The sequence below is a fragment of the Delphinapterus leucas genome, chromosome 4 (assembly GCF_059928025.1).
Source record: "Delphinapterus leucas isolate spDelLeu-1000000601 "Yukka" chromosome 4, BTC_Dleu_Yukka2, whole genome shotgun sequence".
Lineage (NCBI taxonomy): Eukaryota > Metazoa > Chordata > Mammalia > Artiodactyla > Monodontidae > Delphinapterus > Delphinapterus leucas.
In genome coordinates, this window is record NC_143132.1 from 19,213,481 (window position 1) to 19,236,944 (window position 23,464).

Genomic DNA, 23,464 nt, shown 5'->3' on the forward strand with positions numbered 1-23,464 from the left:
CAAAGTTCCCTCCAACGTCAACAGGACACGTTTTGACGTGTCCATATTACTACGGCTAAATAAATGGAGAAGCCGGGCGCAGACCCACTCCAGCTACCCTAAGAACTCACCCTTGCAAAACCGACAGTTAAGCCAAGAGCTTGAAGATGCCATCGACGTGGCCGGCCGGGCTGACCACGAAAGTAAGAGTAAACAGAAGTCAGCTTTTCTCAGTTTTTCTCCCCAGAAACATACTTTGAGAGAAACAAGGGTTTTGCTCAGCAGGCGGGGAATCGAACCCGCGGAGGGCGGAGGGTGACGACGCGTGTCGGGCTCTGCGGCTCCAAAGGAGACGCTTGTCCCCCTGCAGAGCCCACCGGGTGGCCGACCGGGCGCCGTGGGGCCGAGGACCTCCGGGTCATCCCCCGCGCGCCGGGAACAAGCCGGGCTCTGGACTCCAGACCTCCAGCGACTGACTATCAGCGAGGCGCGAGCGCGCCCCCTGGTGGCGGATGCCGCCCGACAGCCCGGCCCGGAACAAAACTGTCCGACGGAACCTGGGGTGCGCGCTCGGAGTTTCCGGGGAAGAAGCCGGAGAAGGACTTGCGCGCAGAGGTTCCTAGCGTCGCGGAGGAGGCAATGGCCGTGCGAGTCTGGGGCTTGCGGCTCTGGCGGGCCGCCCCCGGCGGCGGGGCTGGCTGGAGTGAGTTTTAGCGGCCATAGGGTCAGGGAGGGAGGCTTAGAGGATGGTGTCTGCCCAGATTGGGCCCGAGGCGGGTCCTGGGGGGTCCCGCGGGGTTGGGGGCCGAGGAGGGCCTTTTGAGTCCCTGTTGTGTTGGCCGCCCCTTCCCGGCCTTGGGGTACATACCTCGGGACGCGAGAGGGACGGGGAGGGCAGGGGCGGGGCCGCGGGAGGAGCTTGGGGTGCCCCTGGGAGGGAGACCACGTCCCGGTGCAAACGTGTCCTTATTTTTCCATTGGACTCGTACATGCCTTGCCAAATCCTCTGATTTGGGGTTTGGAAAATAAGCTTAGCATTTCTCTCTCTACATATGGAGAGTTTTGGCGTGGGACTTGCAGTCTCGTGGAGCTTTCTTGTCCTCAAGACCTTTTCAAAGCGACAGTTTTGCTCACGTTTCCAATGACTGGTCTGGTTTTGACTCCACTTCCTGGTTACTTTTTGCCCCTTATTGTAAAGCCCAGATTGGAATACGACCTAGGAAACTGGTGGGAAGTGGCGATCTGATGGTGAAAGAGCAAACTTGAAGTAAAGGCGCGGATCAGGGCAGGCTGCAGTTCTTTTCCGTGGGCGTTTTAATTATTAATATTAGAAAGGGGTTTAAGTTTACTTCTGAACTCATTTTGGTGAACAGCGTTTAAAGTTCCCTTTCCTCCTATTCTTTCCTTGTTGGAGGATGGTGATACGGGAGGGGAACAGGGTGGGGCAATATATTATTTTTTTGGTCAGTATTCACATTTATTGTAACTTCTGCACAGGATTTATAGCAACATCACCTGCTTCTCAGCTGTCACCGACCGAACTGACAGAAATGCAGAATGATCTCTTTAACAAAGAGAAAACCAGGCAGCTATCATTAACTCCCCGAACTGAGAAGATTGAAGTTAAGCACGTTGGGAAGTTTGACCCTGGCACTGTCTTTGTCATGAATAAAAACATTTCAACTCCTTATAGCTGTGCCATGCGTAAGTAACGAATCAGGGTACCATTTTGAAGATTTTGCATAAATCAGGAGAAGAACCGGTACAGAGGAGATAAGATGCTGTAATTGCTCCCTGAAGTTCCCGGAAGTTCTCCTTTATCTAGCATCTTACTGAGTGTTCACTGCGGGCTTAGCAGTTGAGGGCACTGTGGGTCTTGAAAGGTTGGTGCTGTAACGCATAGGTTGTCCTGGGACTTGCTGAAATCTGGCTGAGTTTAGAGGGCTGTCATTGTTTCCTGCAGGAGGCAGACCTGAAAGCATTGCTACTAGTGTGCTTGCCCCTTTTAGACACACTGTGGTGTAATGGGAGCAGTCACCATGTGAGTCCCATTAAAGGATTTTGGGGTGGAGGGACCGCCCTGGCCTCAGATGATCAGCTTTTTTTTTGGCCTTCTTTTCCTTTCCTGCTCTTTATAGCCTAACTTAAGTCTTTTATCTGCTCACCACTTGCCTCTGTGTGTTGTGTCTTTGTTTACATTTACATGTACATGTGGTAAATGTGTGAGTGCATGGGGTGAATGTGATTGGGGTAAAAATATTTGTTGTGTTCATATCTTACGGGAGAAAACAAGGCCCTGTGTGTGATTTAGTGTGGAAATGAAGGGAACAAGGCCTCTATGTTATTTTCGATCAAAATGCTTTTGTAGTAGCTTTGATAGAACTGGTAACGTTTGAATTCTGAAAGAACAAAAAGTAGATATGTACACCTACATGCTCACTCATATATGACTGGCTGCATTGTTCAGATTTTTGGAAAACTCAGTAATGATTCCATTTAAGTAATTAACTTTAGTTAAAAGCTTAAGCTGACCTGCCGAGTGTGTACTCTCAATCTTCCTTTACTTTGGCGCTTGAATTAGTACTTATAATTGCTTACTTGTTTGGCAAGCATTTATTGAACCTCTGCCGTAGGATAGGCGTTAGGAATACAGAGGAGTCTAAGACAGAGCTCAGGCCCTTAAGGAGTTTTACACACATCACATGTAGAGATGAAGCCTCTGAACCACTCTTAGCATGACTGCTGCCCTCAGACTTTGCTTGTCACTCATACTGTCAGTCATTCAGTAAATTTTATTGAGTACCTGGTAATTTCAGGCCTGATGCTAGTCTCTAGCTATACTGGCGAGTGAGCAAAAATAGGCATGATCCCCGCCTTATGGAACTTATTTAGACCTGTGGTTTGACCACTTCTGTGAATAGCTGGGTACTCAAAAAACATCTAATCAGAGTTGGAGTTGCATTCTGGAGTCATATAACAGACCAGAGCTGATTGGTTTATGTGTGAATTCATACTGATAATTATTGAATAAAAACTGGTAACTATGGTATTTAACTTGAAGAGTCCATGTTAGGGAAGTAAAGATGGTTTGGGAGCAAGACCCCAAACCCATCTAGAACAGACTTACTGGGATGTATATTTATATATTTTCCCTTCTAAGTTGTGTGTGCATATAGCCAAATATATCCAGGATGCTGCTCTCTGAATATTTAAGGGTAGCTCTTGGAAAACTATTTTATTACTTAATAATTGACAGATTAATTTCAAGTTAGACTTAGCCTTAATGATTTTTGTTTGGGTAATTTCATTAATAATTAACAATACATTGGATGTGTTGGGAATTATTTTTGTATTGGCTACAAATCTTTTTTTTCTCCCCAAAAAAGACAGCTTGCAGAATCTTGCCTTTCTGTTGTTTTATTTCTTAACGTAGCACTTAAACATGTAATTTTTCACTTGGGTTTTGTTAGAGTTAGATCTTCAATCTGTTTTAAATTCCTAGATTTAAGTGAGTGGTACTGCAGGAAGTCCATTCTGGCTCTTGTGGACGGACAGCCTTGGGACATGTATAAGCCTTTGACCAAGTCATGTGAAATTAAATTTCTTACTTTCAAAGATGATGATCCGGGAGAAGTCAATAAGGTATTTCTGCCTCTATGTTCTTTTGTACCCCTCCCCCCAATTGTTTTTCTAGTCTTTTTTTTTAATTAAAATCTGTTTCCTATGGAGTTTGAAATGTACAAATCTGGCCAAGGTCAAATGTTGTACTGTACTAGATAATCAGGGTTTTACTTGGTAGATTAGGCATGTTCATAGTTCAAAAATCCTCAGTGGCATTAATGTCTCTGTATTTTGGTTTGAGAAAACTAAATGACATTCATATCTTTGTTCAGCTTACTTTTATTAATCACCCTGTATATTGCAGTAATTTCATTCTTGTCTTTCACCATCTTTTCTGGATTATTTCAATAACTTTTTAACTCTCCCCCCCTCCTTTTTTTTTTTTTTTTTTTTTTTTTTGCGGTATGCGGGCCTCTCACTGTTGTGGCCTCTCCCGTTGTGGAGCACAGGCTCCGGACGCGCAGGCTCAGTGGCCATGGTTCACAGGCCCAGCTGCTCCGCGGCATGTGGGATCCTCCTGGACCAGGGCACGAACCTGCGTCCCCTGCATGGGCAGGCGGACTCTCAACCACTGCGCCACCAGGGAAGCCCCCCCGTCCTTTTTTAATCTGAAAGTCTTCCTTAATAGTCCTGCAAGAGTTTTATTAAATGATGTGAGTAATGATGATGTCACTTATTCCTAAAGAACTTGCCTACCTGATAACCGTTCATATAACTTTCCCAGCTCTGTGTGGACACTTCTCACTCTCACCTGCCTTTTGAGCTTCACTTTCCACGGCATCTTTCCACTTCCTCTTTGCTCCAGCCACACTGGAGGACTTGGTCACTAATGGTTTCTGTTCTGTTATCCTCCTTGCTTTTGTTGATGCTCTTTGAATATTTTCTTTCCTCCCTATTAAAATCCTGTTTACCTGTTATAGTTCAATTAAAATGCCATATGCTCTGTGGAACCTTCTCAGTTTCTTCTTGTCAGAATGAATCCCTCTTTTCTTCCGGGCCTCACAACACGTGGCTAGTGTCTCTAGATACAGTAGTTTGATTTTCCCTTGTAATACGAACTGTTGAATGTACTGGATTCTTGGCTCTGTGAAGACAGGGATCATGTCCCTTATTAGATCTTATCCTTGACTTACATACAGTAGGTATTTAATAAATATTTGTTGAAATGAAATACTTAAAGAAGGAAATGGTAGACATGATAATAGTAGTAGCTAACATTGAACATTTATTGTATATCAGGCACTGTTTTAGTGATTCACAGATATTAACTCATTTAATCCTCATTAAAAAAAAACCCATAAAAGGTGCTATTATCTCCTTTCTACAGATAAATAAACTGAGGCAAAGAGCGGTGTCATAGCCTGACCAAGGTTACCAGTTTGCTAAGTGGCTGAGCCTGGATTTGAACCTAGGCATTGACCCTGGAGTTCACCAGACATTAAAAACAGTCAAGTCAGATAGATGAAGAAGTGCATTTTGCTACTGGCCTTCAAGGCCTGGGTTTGCATTTATTTTTAATGTATTTGTGTGGTTGTGTAGAACACATTCTGGAGCAGTCTCTGCCATGTGCAACCAAATGAGCCCACTCTTGTCCTCCTCAGATACGGAGAAGAGCTTAGGAAAGCCAAGTTCCTAGTTATAGTAGTGCCAGTACAGAGCTTAAGATGGTGTAGGACTTACGTTTCTCTTTATGACTCTGGGAAGGTCATTGCATGGATACCCATATTGGGCATGTCCATGGATCAAAATGCTAGTGAGATGGAAGCCCAGTTAATAGTGAGGTTGCTTTGTTATAAATATGAATAACCTAAGTGATATGTGATGTTAGGTATAGGATAGGAGTCATAAATAATTCTTTTTTAAAATTTTATTATTTTATTTTTATTTATTTATTTTTGGCTGCATTGGGTCTTTGTTGCCATGTGCGGGCTTTCTCTAGCTGCAGCAAGCGGGGGCTACTCTTTGTTGCGGTGCGTGGGCTTCTCATTGCGGTGGCTTCTCTTGTTGTGGAGCACGGGCTCTAGGCACATGGGTTTCAGTAGTTGTGGCACGTGGGCTCAGTAGTTGTGGCTCATGGGCTCTAGAGCACAGGCTCAGTAGTTGTGGCACATGGGCTTAGTTGCTCCGTGGCATGTGGGATCTTCCTGGACCAGGGCTTGAACCCATGTCCCCTGCATTGTCAGAGGGATTCTTAACCACTGCACCACCAGGAAAGCCCATAAGTAATCCTTAAAAGTTGGCTTCCATTATAAAGCAATTATACTCCAATAAAGATGGAAAAAAAAAAAAAGTTGGGTTATCCCTCCATATTTATATATGTTATAAACAGGTATATTTTAATATATTTATTTTACTTTAGCACAAGTTTGTTAACAAGTTAACTTTATCCTGGGTTAAAAATAAAATTACTACCAGTAGTAAAACTATTTATTGGTTGATAAACATTATAGTGTCTGATATCTTATACAAGCATTGCTAACCACATGAAGTTGGTGCTTCATTCTTTTGTGGGTTTTGCTTGGTGGTGGTCATGTCATGGTCTGATGGTAACCATTGCTAAATGTGGAGGATGGACAGATATTTGAGAAATGGTTCCTAAGTCAAAAGTCAACCTAAATTTTAATATTAAAGAAATGTTAGTAAATGTTGTGTTTATTATGTTTGTGTGTATTTTATTTTTCTAGGCTTATTGGCGTTCTTGTGCCATGATGATGGGCTGTGTGATAGAGAGGGCATTCAAAGATGAATATGTGGTCAGTTTGGTCAGAGCTCCAGAAGTTCCAGGTGATGTACACATATAAATAAATAAATAAACATATATATATATGTGTGTGTGTCTATATACATATATATATATATATATATATATAGACACAGACATTTTCTGTAATCTTTGAATATTTTGGTACATATTTTTGTTGTATAGAGTTCACTTCTTATTTAGTCTAATATAAATTACCATCATACATACATTCCATTTATTATGGGTAACAAAATCCATCCTATCACTGTCATATATACCTTCTATTTATAATGGTAAAAGAATCCATTTTATTTAATTATTGGCGGTCAATTATTAACATAATAGAATTAGAGGAGAATGTTTCTTTTGAATGTGAATTTCATGTAATTATATTTTGTCAGTATTTATTTCTTAGCATTTTAAGTACTTATTTCCAAACAGAATGTGAGGAGGAGATATGAGTATAAATAGACTTCTGTAGAAAACTGTGTTTAGGTGGTACCATTTCACCAGAAATGACCCTGACACTGGAGAGGAATACCATTTTGGGGAGGTGGAAGAGTTCACATTCTTTGTAATTTTCCTAAAACTAGGATCTTGCAACAGTATGTGTAGTAGGATCACAATTGTATTTTTTTTAAAAAAGGTGGAAGTTTATATACCAAAAAATATTTGATTTGGCAATAAATGATTCTAAACAAAACAACAAAAAATGAAGAAATTTAGAAGATATTAAAAAAGAAAATAAACATTTCATGTCCATTTAGTTATTCATCTACTTATTAAATATCTTACTCTTTAGGAATTTTTATATCTAGTAACTAATATTTGAGATCTCTATGGTGGTAATATTCCTGAAGAAAATGTGAATGGTTAAAAAATACTGGTGATGTTGGGTTAACAAAAAGGTGAGTTAGTTTTATGGTGGGGGGAAAGTTGGTGTAGCTCTGACAAGCAGCTGGAATAATGGTGACAATTTTATAATTTGTAGTGTTGGGAGAGATTGTTGACCCTTCATTTTTGGTCTAAATATTCATTTGTTGCAAATTAGAACTTTCTACCCTAACAGATTTGACTTTGCTTTTTATTTTGGTTGGATTTACAGTAATCACTGGAGCCTTCTGCTATGATGTAGTTTTGGATAAGAGACTTGATGAGTGGATGCCAACAAAAGTAAGTCTAGTCTTTGGAGTATTAATTTTAGAGTCTGTGCCTTTCTTTGTTAGAACGAGTCCTGTGTTAGTATTGTTGAATGGTACTGCATGTCGAGGATATTAAAAGAATCAGTCAATCTTTATTGTTGCTTTTTAGTGTATTTAAGACAGATGTATATGATGGAGGGTATTCACAACAGCATGGTACCCAGAATAAAATATAGAAGCTTAACTATCTTGGTTGATGTGGGGGCAAGGGGCCTGGAGCATTACCTCCTTGGATCTTCAGAGCACAATCTGAAAACCACTGCCCTAAGCCATTTTAAGCCTATTGCATCCTGAGATCTTCCTATCACCAAGGGTTACATTGAGAGTGGGGGAGGGGTGAATTAAAATATCAGGCTTTGACAAAGGTAACCGAAATAGCAGCAAACTAGCCTCTTCTGGAACGGTCTGCCTTCATAAGGAGGGTGCTCCTTGTTGGTCTGGGACTGGGGTAGCAGCAGGAGCCTGGTTAACAGAGTGAATCTAGATCAGGTGCTGTGTAGGTAGAGGATGCTGATGGCTTGCAAAAGTCAAGCCTAGAGGCTTAGTTATGATTGGGGAGAACAGACAAATGCCTAATTCTTAATTAAGCAAAACTGTATGTCCTACAGATTGGAAGTTTGGAGATCAGAAGAGGGGCGGCAGTGTAGCATACCATTTTATCAATTCCACTATGTACATTTTTTTCACATTTTAATATCTCTGAAAACAAATGTGTCTTTTGTTTGTTTCTATAACTTTTTTTAATTAAACTGTTTTTAGTTGAAGAAAATTATAGATACACATGGAGTTTAAGGAATAATACATAGAGATTCCATGTTCCTTTTACTCAGTTTCCCCAATGGTATTATCTTGCAAAACCATAGTACCATATCACAACCAGGATATTGACACTGATACGGCCAGGAACATTTCTATCACTGCCAAAATTACCCACGTTTCTCTTTAGTCTCCATCCGCCCCCCCCATCCTTAAACTGTGGCAACCACTAATCTGTTCTCTATTTGTATAGTTTTGTCATTTCAAGAATGTTATGTAAATGAAATCGTTCAGTATGTAATCTTTTGGGATTGACTTTTTTCACTCAGTGTAATTCTCTGGAGCAAATGTGACTTACAGTAGATAGCATCTTATGATTATAACTGGTAATGTTTTTTCTTAGTGGTGCATCTTGGATTTAGTGAAATATTGTAGTTTCTAAAAGGAAAAATTTTGGAGTCAGCCAGCAAATGCATGGAAAGACGCTCAACATCACCAATCATTAGAGAAATGCAAATCAAAACCACAATGAGGTTATCACCTCACACCAGTCAGAATGGCCACCATCAAAAAATCTACAAACAATAAATGCTGGAGAGGGTGCAGAGAAAAGGGAACCCTCCTGCACTGCTGGTGGGAATGTAAATTGATACAGCCACTATGGAGAACAGTATGGAGGTTCCTTAAAAAACTAAAAATAGAACTACCATATGACCCAGCAATCCCACTACTGGTCATATACCCTGAGAAAACCATAATTCAAAAAGAGACATGCACCACAATGTTCATTGCAGCACTATTTACAATAGCCAGGACATGGAAACAACCTAAGTGTCCATCAACAGATGAATGGATAAAGAAGATGTGGTACATATATACAATGGAATATTACTCAGCCATAAAAAGAAACAAAATTGAGTTATTTGTAGTGAGGTGGATGGACCTGGAATCTGTCATACAGAGTGAAGTAAGTCAGAAAGAGAAAAACAAATACTGTATGCTAATGCATATATATGGAATTTTAAAAAGCTGTACTGATGAACCTAGTGGCAGGGCACTAATAAAGATGCAGACGTAGAGGGCACGGGAGGTTGGGGGTGGGAGGGCAAGCTGGGACGAAGTGAGAGAGTGGCACTGACATATATACACTACCAAACGTAAGCTAGATAGCTAGTGGGAAGCAGCCGCATAGCACAGGGAGATCAGCTCGGTGCTTTGTGATGACCTAGAGGGGTGGGATAGGGAGGGTGGCAGGGAGGCTCAAGAGGGAGGGGATATGGGGATATATGTATATGTATAGCTGATTCACTTTGTTATACAGCAGAAACTAACACACCATTGTAAAGCATTTATACTCCAATAAAGATGTGGGGGAAAAAAAAAGGAAATCACGAATGACACCTGAAAAAAAATTTTTGGAGTCAGGGAAGATCCAGATTTAAATGCTGGCTTTGACAGTTATTTCTTGTGTAATCCTGCCGTTACTGCTTAATATCAAGAGAGAGAGAGGAGGGAAACAGGAAGGAAAAAAGAGAGAGAAAGGGAGGGAAGAGAGATATTGGGAGAGATGGGGGGGTGAGGGGAGAGGTTGGAACAGTTTCTTCATGATCTGTGGACTTGTGGCAATATAATTTCTTTTTTTTTCAAGTCTGTCAAGATGCTTAATTCATTGGGGGAGTTAAGTAAAAACTAAGGAGATGAAAATTTAAGTCTCATTATGTATGAAACTTGCTGCTTCCTTTTCCTTTTTTTAAAGATAAAACTTTAAAAAAGAAATGTACTAGTTAATTGCAGGCACCGTGGGGTTTAGAAAGTGGGGGAAAGTTACAGTCAAGTAACAGCTATATTAAACCATGAATGTGCGTTGGTTATACAGAAAATTGTCCATTTAAGAATGGAGAAGAGTCATTTCATTCAAGAGTCTATTAGGAAGTTTATGGAAAGAATTTTATTGCAAAAATTATTTGCATAATAGTACTTGATCTTTTCTGTATTAGTTATGATTTATAGTGTGAAAACTCGACTATAGTTTTTACTAAACTCATAAACATTGTTAATGTGTATTATTAACCATTTTAATTGTGTGAAATTGACATTTTCATTAAACAGAAATTTCTAATATTGGATTTATGCTATATTTTGGACATGGCCAATGATGACATTACATTTCCTAGTGAAAGTTTCTGAATCACATAAATGATAATTTTTTCCTCATGCCTTTATTTAAAAAGCTTAGTTTTATACTCATAGTATAAACAATTTTTTGTATCTTACCATTTACTTATTAGTATTTCTACTTGTTGCACCATCATTTTAATAAACGTTTATAGGGCTATATAATTTGAATGAAATGTTTATTAAAATTTCTTTGTGGGATTATCCATAATATTTCTCATACAGGCGGCTATTTAATTTACAAGTTAATTACAAGTTTTATAGTTTGTAGAATTGGGAGAAATTGCTAATTGTACATTTTATGGTTCCAGTATTTAATTGTTGCAAATTAATGCTTTCTTTCCTAGTAAATTTGCTTTTTGTTGTAGTTGGACTTATAATATTAAGCATACAGTTTTATCTGCCTTATAGGGAAATGTTTTTAAGTAAATTGTTACAAAAGGTTAATACTTTCATTTTTAAGGAGAACCTATGTTCCTTCACAAAAGATGCTCGTACTTTAATTTATAAAGATCTTCCATTTGAAACTCTGGAAGTTGAAGCAAAAGTGGCGTTAGAAATATTTCAACACAATAAGTAAGTGTTGGCTTCCTTTTAAACAAAATTAAACCTCCCAAAGTTGTATGTAATGAAGAAAATTCAGCTCTTAATAACTTTCATATTTGATGTATTTATGTAGCACACTTTTTACTTTTTAGCTCTGGGATCTCTTTTCTGCACCAGCCTATTTGCTTTTGTTCACCTCATTATTTCACTGAGAAGAAGTGCCCCTGCCACACCTTTGATAATTTTCTTACTTTGTCTTACTTCTCTTTTTCTTTGGCTAGTCCTTTTCTTTATATCACCATAGCAATATGTTTCCCTTTTTTCCTTCCATTGTGAAGTGGTAGCCTACGTTAAGAAATTGCATTATTTTGAATTTAAACTTAAATTTATTTAAACTGTTGCATTTGGCAACCTTTCCTTCCCATCTTTCCACTCTTCAGATGAAAAGGGTAAGACAGAAAATACCAGCTGTTCGGAGGCATCTAACAGCTGAAGTAAAACGTTCACACAGATCTTAGTCTTCTGCATGGGAATTAACCATTTGATAGATTTTCTTCGCCAACATGTTAAATCCTGCCTGCCTTCTCAATTCCCTTTTTCACTCAGAAAACTTCCAATTTATCTTATACTAATTGTGAGAACATAAACTAAATTTTAATGTTAAACAAATTAAAATTAGAATTAATTAGAAAGGAATACCTGCATTGCAAAAAATCATATAGATACTGGATTCTGAAGCCAAAATGTGCACCTGCAAATTGTTAAAGGTAAATGGTTTGGAATTTCTTTAGCTATTTATAAAATGAGGCACAGATTCTCATGGGGCTAGTTTATAATATTTAGCATATTTTGGAACCAGTGTACTTAGAAAGCAGTAGGAATATACTGAACTGGAGTACAAATTATTCTTTACAACTAAATTACCATTAATTCTATAAGAAAATTCCTTAAATTATCAGAATTTATCAAGTCACCTCCCCCACCAAAATTCTAGGGCTGTGTTGTCCAATAGAAATATAATGTGAGTCATCTATATAACTAAATTTCTTAGTTAGCTATATTAAAAATTCAAAATAAAGGTGAAGTTAATTTTAATAAAACAGTTTTATGTAAACAATGTATCTGAAACATTTCAACATGTGATTGATATTAAAAACTTAATATTTTATAATTCTCTTTTTCATACTAAGTCTTCAGAGTCTGGTGTGTATTTTACACTTAAGGCACATTTCAATTAGGACTAATTACATTTAAGTGCTCCATAGCTACTATATTGGGCAGCGTACTCTAAACTTTCATTTCATGTTACACTGAGATTTCCCTTTCCTCCCACTCAACTGTCAAAGTCTAGGAGAGGCTTGTAGGACTTTGGTAACTTTAGGTGAATGTGTAAAGGGAGGTGGGAGATCATTTAGGGGCAAGTTTGAGGAGACAAGAGTTTTGGAGGTTGAAGGTGGATCAGTGATGGGGCCTTTCTCCTGTAGGGGGAACTTTCAGTGGCTTTGCCTCCCAGGGGACAGGAGTTTCTCTTAGAAGTGGGTCAAGAGGAACAAACATTCAAGGGAATTGGCTCCCTCAGTAATCATCGGCGCTCTGGAAGAAGGGGTGTGGCAGTAAGCGGATGTTTTTGCACAAACTGACGCTTCCCAGCCTCGCCACACATGTGTAATGTTTGTTTAGCATTCTGGGGTAGATAGGCAAGGCTCTTAATAGTAAGTGGTAAGGTCATGATTTGAACCTGGGCTGTGCAGTTCCATCTGTACTATTCATTATACTGACAGACCCTAGTGGATTTGAGAGACATTTAGGCAGTAGAATTGATGTGACTTGGTAATGAATTGGATGGAGGGAATGTGGTGGGAGAAACAGGAATCAAGGAATCTCTGAAGTTTTTCACTTGGAGATGTGGGTAGTTGGTGGTGTCATTTACTAAATTAGGGAATTCAGGAATAAGAATAAGTTTGGTGAGAAAAGAGAGGGTAAGTTTTTGTTCAGTTTGAGAACTTGGGAGTGTGAGATGCTTGTAGACACCCTGGTGGATGTCTGGAGTGTTTTGGATATACAGTTTGGGGCTCAGAAGAGGTATGTGGATTGGAAGCAGAGGTGTAGAAGATATAAACACATAAGTAGTAATTAAAACTGTGCAAATCAAGGAGCTAGCCCAGAGAGGATGCTTAGAGTGAAAAGAATTTATGGACAGAACCCTTGAAGGGCAGGGAAAGAGAAGGGTGACCAGAGAGTTAAAATAACAAGCAGTAGGGAATGCCACAGAAGCCGGTGGAAAAGAACACTTTGAGAAGTGGAGGTGAGCAGTGGAAATAAGGACTAAAGAGTGTCCATTAGGTTGGCACCAAGGAGAACAGTTTGGTGGAGTTGTGAAGCTGTGGCCAGATTGAAGGAGGTGAGGTGTGAATGGGAAGTGAGGAAGGGGAGGTTCCAAGTGTAAACCCCTCTTGCAAAAATTACGGCTGAAGAGGAAGAGAAAGGGAAGTGGCTTTAAACACCTTTTTGTACATTTAGAATTAAAACATTTGTTTCTTTGCTGCTTTTTAGGTACAAATTAGATTTCATAGAAGAGAAGGCATCTCAGAACCCTGAGAGAATAGTCAAGCTACACAGGTAAGTAAAAATATAAAAATTGACTGCTATGCTAATTTATAGAAAGGTTTAGTTTTATTGTTACCTGACTGGTGTATGACTGGAAAAGATTTGTACCTTAATTTTTTGGTCTTATTACCTAACTTTTTACTGCTTTGTTCAATTTTTTGCTATGGTGTAATTGGAAGCTTTAAGTCATCTTCAGGAACAGTTGGGGTTTCTGTTCCTCATTTTATTGTTTGTTATTTTTATTTCTGAAAGAGTTGGAAACCATTGTAAGAAAATGTAATTTTTACAGTTAATTTTGAAATTGGGCAAAATACTCATTGTTATGAAATGAACATGATTCATATGTATATAGAAACATGAATACTGCCTAATTAGTTACTACTTATGTTACATATAAGGAAGTTATATCACAGTGTGCTTTCTGATGCTGGGATGAGAGAGGTAAGAATGCATTATGCAAAAGTGGCTTCACGGCCTGTATCTGTTTTCTCAACTTCATGTTTTCTTGACTCAGATTTAAATTTTTTCCTCTAAGAAGCTGTCTTACATGCTAAATTCTAAACTCTGTTGCAGTTAGTTGTTATAAGGTGATAGGATATCAGTTTTAGACATTGGATCCACTTGATAGCATGATGTGTTCAGTGATCTTAAAAATCTTTAAGGGGCTTCCTTGGTGGTGCAGTGGTTAAGAATCTGCCTGCCAATGCAGGGGACACAGGTTCCAGCCCTGGTCCGGGAAGATCCCACATGCCGTGGAGCAACTAAGCCCGTGCACCACAACTACTGAGCCTGTGCTCTAGAGCCCACGAGCCACAACTACTGAAGCCCGTGCACCTAGAGCCCGTGCTCCACAACAAAAGAAGCCACCGCAGTGAGAAAACCGCTCACTGCAATGAAGAGTAGCCCTGCTCGCTGCAACTAGAGAAAGCCTGTACGCAGCAACAGAGACCCAAAGCAGCCAAATAGTTAATTAATTAAAAAATTATTTAAAAATCTTTAAAATTATATTAATGCTAAGTAAGAAAAGGATTCACTGTTTTTTTTTGTTTTTTTTTTTTTTGTGGTACGTGGGCCTCTCACTGTTGTGGCCTCTCCCGTTGCGGAGCACAGGCTCCGGACATGCAGGCTCAGCGGCCATGGCTCACGGGCCCAGCCGTTCCGCGGCATGTGGGATCTTCCCGGACTGGGGCACGAACCCGTGTCCCCTGCATCGGCAGGCGGACTCTCAACCACTGCGCCACCACGGAAGCCCGGATTCATTGATTTTAATTTCTAAAATTTTAGTCTTATCACTTGAAATTCTTGTGTCAGGGGCTATTAGAGATGGAATTGATCCACATAGATTGTTCTTGATTAGGGATGTAGTGGCAAAAAGAATGAATAGATTTTTTTTAACTATTGTAAGTGATTTGATTTTGAGGTTTTATTTATTTTTTAAATCAAATCAGATTTGGTGACTTCATTGATGTGAGTGAGGGCCCTCTTATTCCAAGAACAAGTATTTGTTTCCAGTACGAAGTGTCAGCGGTTCATAATCTTCAAGCCACCCAGTCTAGTCTTGTACGAAGATTCCAGGGTCTCTCTTTACCTGTGCACTTAAGAGTAAGTAAAGCTTAAAGTTTCAGGTCATTCAGTTTGGGTGTGGGTGTGATTCTGGTCTTGATTTTATACCAATTTGAAGGACATACATTTTAATTTTCATTAAGTTGTGTAACACTAATATTTTGTCAACTTGGGTTTATGATTAAAAATAATTTTACCCAGGATGTAAACAGATAATTTACAAAAGAAGTATTAGTTGAAAAAATTAAATCAAATTGAGATAGTTTTTCTTTTTTTTATACATTTATTTATTTATTTATTCTTGGCTGCATTGGGTCTTCGTTGCTGCCCGTGGGCTTTCTCTAGTTGTGGCTAGCGGAGGCTACTCTTTGTTGTGGTGTGTGGGCTTCTCATTACGGTGGCCTCTCTCGCTGTGGAGCACGGGCTCTAGGTGCACGGACTTCAATAGTTGTGGCAGGTGGGCTCAGTCGTTGTGGCTTGTGGGCTCTAGAGCGCAGGCTCAGTAGTTGTGGCACACGGGCTTAGTTCCTTCGCGACATGTGGGACCTTCCTGGACCAGGTCTCGAACCTGTGTCCCCTGCATTGGCAGGCGGATTCTTAATGACTGCGCCACCAGGGAAGTCCGAGATAGTATTTTTAATACTTCAAATTAGTATAGAGGAGGGTGCAGTGAGGAGTAATGGAGCACATATTGATAGGACCTTCAGGGGTGCCTTTTGGCCTTAACATTTGGCACGTTCTTCTCCCTAATCTATTTTGAGGATCTATTCCATATCATTTTCCATATTACTCCCACGCCTTGCTAATGCTTCTATTTTTTAATTAAAGTTCTGATTTTGAGATAATTGTAGATTTATATGCAGTCCTAAGAAATAATACAGAGAGATCCCAAGTACCTCTACCCAGTTTTTCCAATGGTAACATCTTGCAAAACTATAGCACACTATCACAGCCAGAGTATGGACATTGATACAGTGAAGATACAGAGCAATTCCTTCACAAGGATCCCTCATGTTGGCCTTTGATAGCCACAGCCACTCACACCCACTCCCCTCTGCTCCGCCCCCACCTCCTTGCTTCTGGTAACTTCTCATTTGTTCTCCATTTCTATAATTTTGTCATTTCAGGAATGTCATATGAATGGGATCATTCACTATTGTGATCTTTTGGGATTGGGTTTTTTCACTCAGTGTAATTCTCTGGAGATTCATCTAAATTGTTGCATGTATCAATATGTCAATAGTTCGTTCCTTTTGGGCTTCCCTGGTGGCACAGTGGTTAAGAATCTGCCTGCCAGTGCAAGGGACACAGGTTCGGTCCCTGGTCTGGGAAGATCCCACATGCCGCGGAGCAACTAAGCCCATGCGCCACAACTACTGAGCCTGTGCTCTAGATCCCGCGAGCCACAACTACGGAGCCCGAGTGCCACAGCTACTGAAGCTCGTGCACCTAGAGCTTGTGCTCTGCAACAAGAGAAGCCACCCAATGAGAAGCACGCACACTGCAACGAAGAGTGGCCCCTGCTCACCACAACTAGAGAAAGCCCATGTGCAGCAACAAAGACCCAAGGCAGCCAAAAATAAAAATAAATAAATAAATAAAAAACAAAACAAAACAGAAAAAAAATTGTTTGTTCCTTTTAATTGCTGAGTGGTATTCCTTGGTGTGGATATACCACAGTTTGTTTAGCCGTTCACTTGTTAAAGGATATTTGGGTTGCTTCTGGCTACTTTGAATAAAGCTATTATGAATAAAGCTGCAGTAAACGTTGGTGTGTAGGTTTTTGTGAATAAATGTTTTCATTTCTTTGGGATAAATGCCCAGGAGTGCAATTGCTGGGTCATATGGCAGGGGCATGTTTAGTTTTTTAAGAAACTACCAAGCTAAGTTCCAGTTTCTGTTCCCACCAGCAGTGTGTAAATAATCAGTTTTTCTAATCCTTGTCAGCACTTGATATTGTCAGTAATTTTTATTTGAGCTATTCTGATGGGTTTGTAGTGGTTTCTTATTTAATTTTAATTTGCATTTCTCTACTGGCCAGTTATGTTGAACATCTTTTCATGGGCTTACTTGCCACCTGTATCTTTTTTTGATGAAATGTCTGTTTTTCTCTTTTGCCTGCATTCTAATTGGATTGTTTGCTTTTTTACTGTTGTTTTGAGAGTTTTTGTTTTTTTGTTTTTTTGATATTCTGGATACTAGTTCTTTGCTAGATATGTAGTTTGCAAATATTCTCTTTCTGTCTGTAGCTTGTCTTTTCATCCTCTTAACAGGTTTTTACAGGTAGCAGTTTTTAATTTTGATGAAGTCCGGTTATCAGTTTTTCCCTTTATGGATCATACTTTTGGTGTCAATTCTAAGAATTAAATGCCCAGCCCTAGATCCCAAAGATTCTCCCCTATTGTTTTTCCTAAAAGTTTTATATTTAAGTTTGTAGTTTATTTTGAGTTAAATTTTGTATAAGGTATGAGATTTAGGATGAGGTTCCTTGTTTTCTTTTTCCCTATACTTGTCAAATTGCTCCAGTACCATTTGTTGAAAAGGCTATCCTTCCTCTGTTGAGTTGCTTTTGTACTGTTGTTAAAAATCAGTGGTTGTATATGTGTGGGTCTATTTCTGGGTTCTCAATTGTGTTCCATTGATTTTTGTGTCTCTCTCTCTTCCAGATATCACACAATCTTGATTACTATAGCTTTAATAGGTCTTAAAATGAGGTAGAATAATTCCTCCCATGTTATTATTTGTTATAAAAATTGTTTTAGCTATTCTAGATCCATTGCCTTTCCATTTAACTTTAGGGTAATCTTTTTTCTATCAATAAATCTTGCTGGGATTTTCTTTTTTCTTTTGCCCTACCCTGGTACGTGGGGAGTTTCTTGTCTTTTGGGAAGTCTGAGGTCTTCTGCCAGCATTCAGTATGTGTTCTGTAGGAGTTGTTCCACATGTAGATGTATTTCTGATGTATTTGTGGGGAGGAAGATGATCTCCGCGTCTTACTTTTCCGCAATCTTCAATGGTTCTCCCTTGCTGGGATTTTGATAGAAATTTTATTAAACCTGTATATCAGTTTGGGGAGAATTGATGTCTTTACTGCATTGAGCCTTCCAGTCTATGAACACAGTATATCTTTTCATTTATTTAAATCTTCTTTCATCCCTTTCATCAGCATTTTTTAGTTTTTACCATACGTGTCCTTTACATGTTTTTTCCACACACCTTCCTTTCCTAGCTTTTTCCATTTCAGTAAATGATACTGTCGTCTAGCCGGCTGTTTGAGGTAATCCTTGATTCTCTGTTTCCCTCATAGCCATGCCCCATCCCATCCACCAGCAAGTCCTTTCAACTCCTAACCCTAAAACATATTCCGAATGCATCCATGGCATAGCAGCTCATCCACTACTGCTTCCCTCATCCCTGTTGCTCTTTCTCTTCACTCCCCTTCTTTGCTTTCATTCTTGCCCCCTACAGCACATTCTCTGCTGAGTAGCCAAAACGAAGCTTTTAATATACAAATCAGATCATGCAGTTCCTCTGCCCCAGACGTTCCAGTGGCTTCTCATGAACAAATGCCAACCCTTCACTCTGTCTCACAAAGCCCTACGTTGTGTGGCTCCTGCCTCTCTCTCTCTGACTGCATCTCATACCGCTTTCTCCGTTACCCGTTATATTCCACTCACACCTTAAAGTCTCCCACCCGCTGCTCATTCTGCCTGAGCCAGGTATGGTTTTCCCTTTAACATACCATGCTGCTCTTCCTCCAGAAGGTTTGCGTGTACATATTTAGTAATTTTACCTTTTATTACAGATTTTACCAGCTCATCCAGTTTGAAATAGTCCCTGACCCACCCATATCCCTCAGTATCACCTTCAACTGAGTTAGTAACATTGATGTGGTCGTTTTGCACCTTGCATTTTTCATTTATGCATTCTGATAATCCTCTGCTACATAAGATTGTTAAGAATTAAGGAAAGTGGTTCTATAACTTTACTGTTGTCTTCATTAGTTTTTACTTGTTCTTTAGGGTAATTTACTAAATCCTCTAGGTCTGCTCTTTCAGTGTGAGATGTCATAGTTTCTTTTTTTTTTTAACATCTTTATTGGAGTATAATTGCTTTACAATGTGTGTTAGTTTCTGCTGTATAACAAAGTGAATCAGCTATACATATACATGTATCCCCATATCCCCTCCCTCTTGCGTCACAGTTGGTTCTTAATGAACCTTTCCTTGTGCTTGCTTGTGATTTGAAGAATGACCACTAGCATATTGGAATTGGCTATTTAAGAAAAGAACGGGTGGAAAAGTGGGACAGATTTTTGCTTCCCATTAGAAGGAATGTGTTCTACGGTGGTAATGATTAAGAAGCACAAAGAGGAAGAATGGCATATTCAGTCCTTAAGTCTTCTTTTCTTAAATGCTAAACAATGCAGCTGTTCTGTATAGTATGTACCCTTTTTCCCTACTTGAACTCACTTTTGGAACCACTTAGCCTCATTAGTACTGCCTAACTTTTTATGTATTTGTTTTGTTTAAAACCTATGTAAAGACTCAGCCTCTTCTATTGTAACTTTTGTGCTTTATATAACTCATAGTAAATCTTTTCTTCTCAAGGCACATTTTACGATATGGAATAAACTATTGGAAAGGTCTCGGAAAATGGTGTTTTTGACAACATGTGAGTACATTTCTATGAAGAAATTTTCCTTGAAATTAAGCAACCACTACTACCACAAGAACAAAATAATAAAGAAAAAAGAAAAGAGAAAGAAAGAAAAAAGTAATTAGTTGTCTAAATAGCTAAAGCGGTATTGTGGTTGTTGACCCTGTTAGTATTTTGGCAAGAGAAAAGTTGTTATTTGGCAATTCTTTTCATTTTTATTTGTTAGTATCATGGGAATGATATTGTAGAACTTGAAGAAAAATAAGAATATTACTGTATAGTAGTTGTAGTTCTTAATGGTTGTAATGGTGTTAATTAGGTCTTGATAATTTTTTGGTAAACTTAATGAACATTTAAAGATTTGCCAGATATGAGTTAAAGCTGCCTCGACAGTTGACATATTAAATATGCAAATGTCCTGAAGAACCAAATTTGAATACTGTTGCTACTGTCGTTTATTCTGTGTCACTAGCATCTAGATTTCACAAATAGGAATGATTATATTTCTTGACCATGATCATCCCTGTTCACTCTTTCAGAGACTAAGTGTTAACTTTTTACTTACATTATCTGATAGCTCTCCTGTGTAACCTGGCCTCATGAACCCTTCCTCATTACCCTAAGTTTCCACTCTAGTCAAGCTTACAAGTACACATCAAACTTACTTTCTTGTTTCTTTGTTTTAGTTTACCTTCTTCTGTCACTTCATTTTTTTCCAGCTTTATTGAAATACAGCTGAAATATTGAAGTATATTGAAATATTGAAGTATTGAAATACTTCAATATTGAAGTATATTGAAATATTGAAGTATATTGAAATATTGAAGTATTGAAATACGTACATTGTGTAATTTTAAGGTATACTGTGTAATGATTTGTTATATCTATATATTGCAAAATGTTTAACACAATAAGTTAGTTAACACATCCATTATCTCAGGGAGTTAGCTTTTTTTATGGTGAGAAGGTTTAAAATCTCCTCTCTTAGCAACTTTCAAATACGTATTGCATATTGTTAACTCAAACTTATGCTCAAGTTTGTTTCTTTATGACAGTTATGTCTAGACTCTGTTTCCCATCCTCCTCCTGTCTGTTTACATCCTACTCATTCTGCAAGACCTTGTCCAAATCTTACCTTCTCCATGTAACATTCTCAGAGTAAACTCTGAACAAATATCCATCCCTGCAATTTCTGCTTGATTGTATCCCTCCTCATATTGTTTTCTGATTATTTTTGCTAGTACATTTACATTGTGTTAACCCATTCAAGGTTTGTTGTATACTATGTGTAATGCCAGAGTTTGAACACAGCACTCGGCATATGGGGGATTACCCAATAAATTTGTATTGATTATTTTGCATGATGATGTGTAAACTTAGTCTTTATCAATGACTTTACAGATAGAATTCACTATTTAGGCACTTAGCTATAATGTTTTTGTGTAAAGGTGATGTAAATTTTCTTTTTCTCATGAGAAGAAAGTGTTTTTGAATAGGGAGAGTAACTTTGTCTCTTTGGTTGGTCACAATGTCCATTTTAGATTAAGAAACTAGAGAAAAAAATGAGTCTATAAGAAATGTAGAAAAATAGTAGAGACAGTAACCTAGAGTAGTATCTAGTAGAAATCAGTGAGTAGCTGTTTTTGCAACATTTATTTTGGTTCAGTTTCCTTCTTCCACTGTTTGTTTGCTCGTCTAAAGGGAGTAGGTTAAACATATGGTTCATTGATTTAACTACACAGACTTATTGAATGTTTGTTATGTGCCAGCAACAGTGGGTACAGTAATGAACACAATCTTCTTGCTGTCCTCAAGGAAGTTACTTGAACAGGATAACTAGACTTAGAAGCAGACAATTCAGGTGTACATGTGGGGCTCTGGCATAAAGAAGAGAAGGACCGAAACCAAGCTGGGAGGGGTTGGTTAAGGAAGCTTCCCAGGAATTGGTGTTTCTTAAGCTGGTTTTAATGGATGAATAAAAGTGGGCCAGGCAGATAATTTGCTTGGGGATGGGTTTATCTCAGAGGAAGCTACTCGCCTAAAGAGGCGTGGAGGAATGGAGTGCGTGGTGAATGTAAGATGAATATGGATGTACAGTCACATGTAGGGTGGGTGATGAGTCCAGATTAGTTTGTTGGAAATAGAATATGAGGGGCTTGTCTTCCATGATGTGGAATTTGCATTCCCCTCCTGAAGGTGATTGGAGGTAACTGGAGAATTTGAATAAGGAAGTGACAGGTAACTGGAGAATTTGAATAAGGAAGTGACCTATTGGTAAACTATTCCTGTGTAAAAGCTCATTCTGAGGGCAGCATGGAAGATAACTGTGACTTAAGCCATAGTAGATGATGAGATCCTGAAGTTCCGGCAGGGCAGTGAAAATGGCTGTGAGAGTTACTTAGGTGGAATTAATAGGACTGTTGATTCAATATGCAGGTAAGAGAACTGTGGATTCTCTCATGCCAGGCTTGGGCACCTGGGTAGAGCCCTTCACTGAAATAGATAATGCAGGAAGTAGGGCAGGTTTTGGGGGTGATGAGGGATACAGTTTAGCTCTGTTTGTTTGCTATGTCTGAGTGACATATAATAGAAATATTACCATACAGATATCTATTTCTACTAAACCTGTTTTATACTATATTCAAAGTAGAATTATTGGTTTTTTTCAACAAAACAGATTGATTTAAAATACCTTGTTGCAGCATTGCTGATATTTTTCTTAAACTAATGATTTCATTTTATAGATGAAAAATAAAATGACCATCTTGAGAAGCCTAGATATATGCCTCAGGTTGTATTTTTAATGGAATTGTTGTACTTGGTAATTTATATTGGGAACTTGGTCTTGTAAGTTTTCTTCTCTTTCTACTTAACTTTCTATAATAATTACTATTGAAGGAGAAAGACAAAGACAGGGTCATTATAAGAGGAAAGGCTGTGCAGTGATTTTAAATGGTGGGTGCAGGGTAAAACTAAAAGTGTTTATTAGAAAAGTAAAGCTATTTATGTTTTTACAGGTACCTGAAGATCAAACTCAGCCTACAGAGGAAAGTGCATCTGCCTAGTAACTTCCTCAAATTTAGATATGTATAGTAAATTAAAATAAAAGTTTTCTATGTAATGTTTGTGTGTGCTTTTTGTCTTTTTCTCCCTAAGATGTATACTGATGTTTACTTTTTCCTTTTTCTAGAGGATAACACAATAAAAATTTTACACAGAAACAACCCTGTCTCCTCCTCTCCCCGAATGTAACACTTGGGCACGTTTTCTCCTTTCAGTCCTTTTTTGTACACGTATAAACATATATGCACAAATACAAATGCCATCTTTTACAAACATAAATAGGACCATCCTAGTTTCCATTTTTCACTGTTGTAAACAGTGATGCAGTAAACATCATTGTGGCAAGTGGCAAGTGTTTGTGGATGGATTAACTGACTATTTACTGAGTAACTGAGTATTTCCTATATACTGGCCACCGTGCTGAGCTTTTCACATGGAGTCTCTTATTTAATCCTCACGACAACCTGTTGAGAAGGTGTTTCCATTTTGTAAATGAGGAAACTGGGGATCATAGAACTGGCAAGTAGCAAAGCTGGAATTTGGACCCAGG

The 23,464-nt window shown here is 38.7% G+C and overlaps 1 protein-coding gene across 1 annotated transcript; it reads left to right on the plus strand.

Annotated features, from left to right (window-relative positions):
• Positions 1–574: 574 nt before the first annotated feature.
• MRPL39 (mitochondrial ribosomal protein L39) lies at positions 575–22,862 on the plus strand. The gene is given in 11 exon segments (XM_022574401.3): positions 575–682; positions 1,477–1,683; positions 3,482–3,621; positions 6,285–6,384; positions 7,449–7,516; positions 10,940–11,052; positions 13,576–13,641; positions 15,078–15,231; positions 19,803–19,850; positions 20,917–20,937; positions 20,939–22,862. Coding segments are annotated over 11 exon segments (1,056 nt in total). The 5' UTR covers positions 575–618; the 3' UTR covers positions 21,014–22,862.
• Positions 22,863–23,464: the final 602 nt, after the last annotated feature.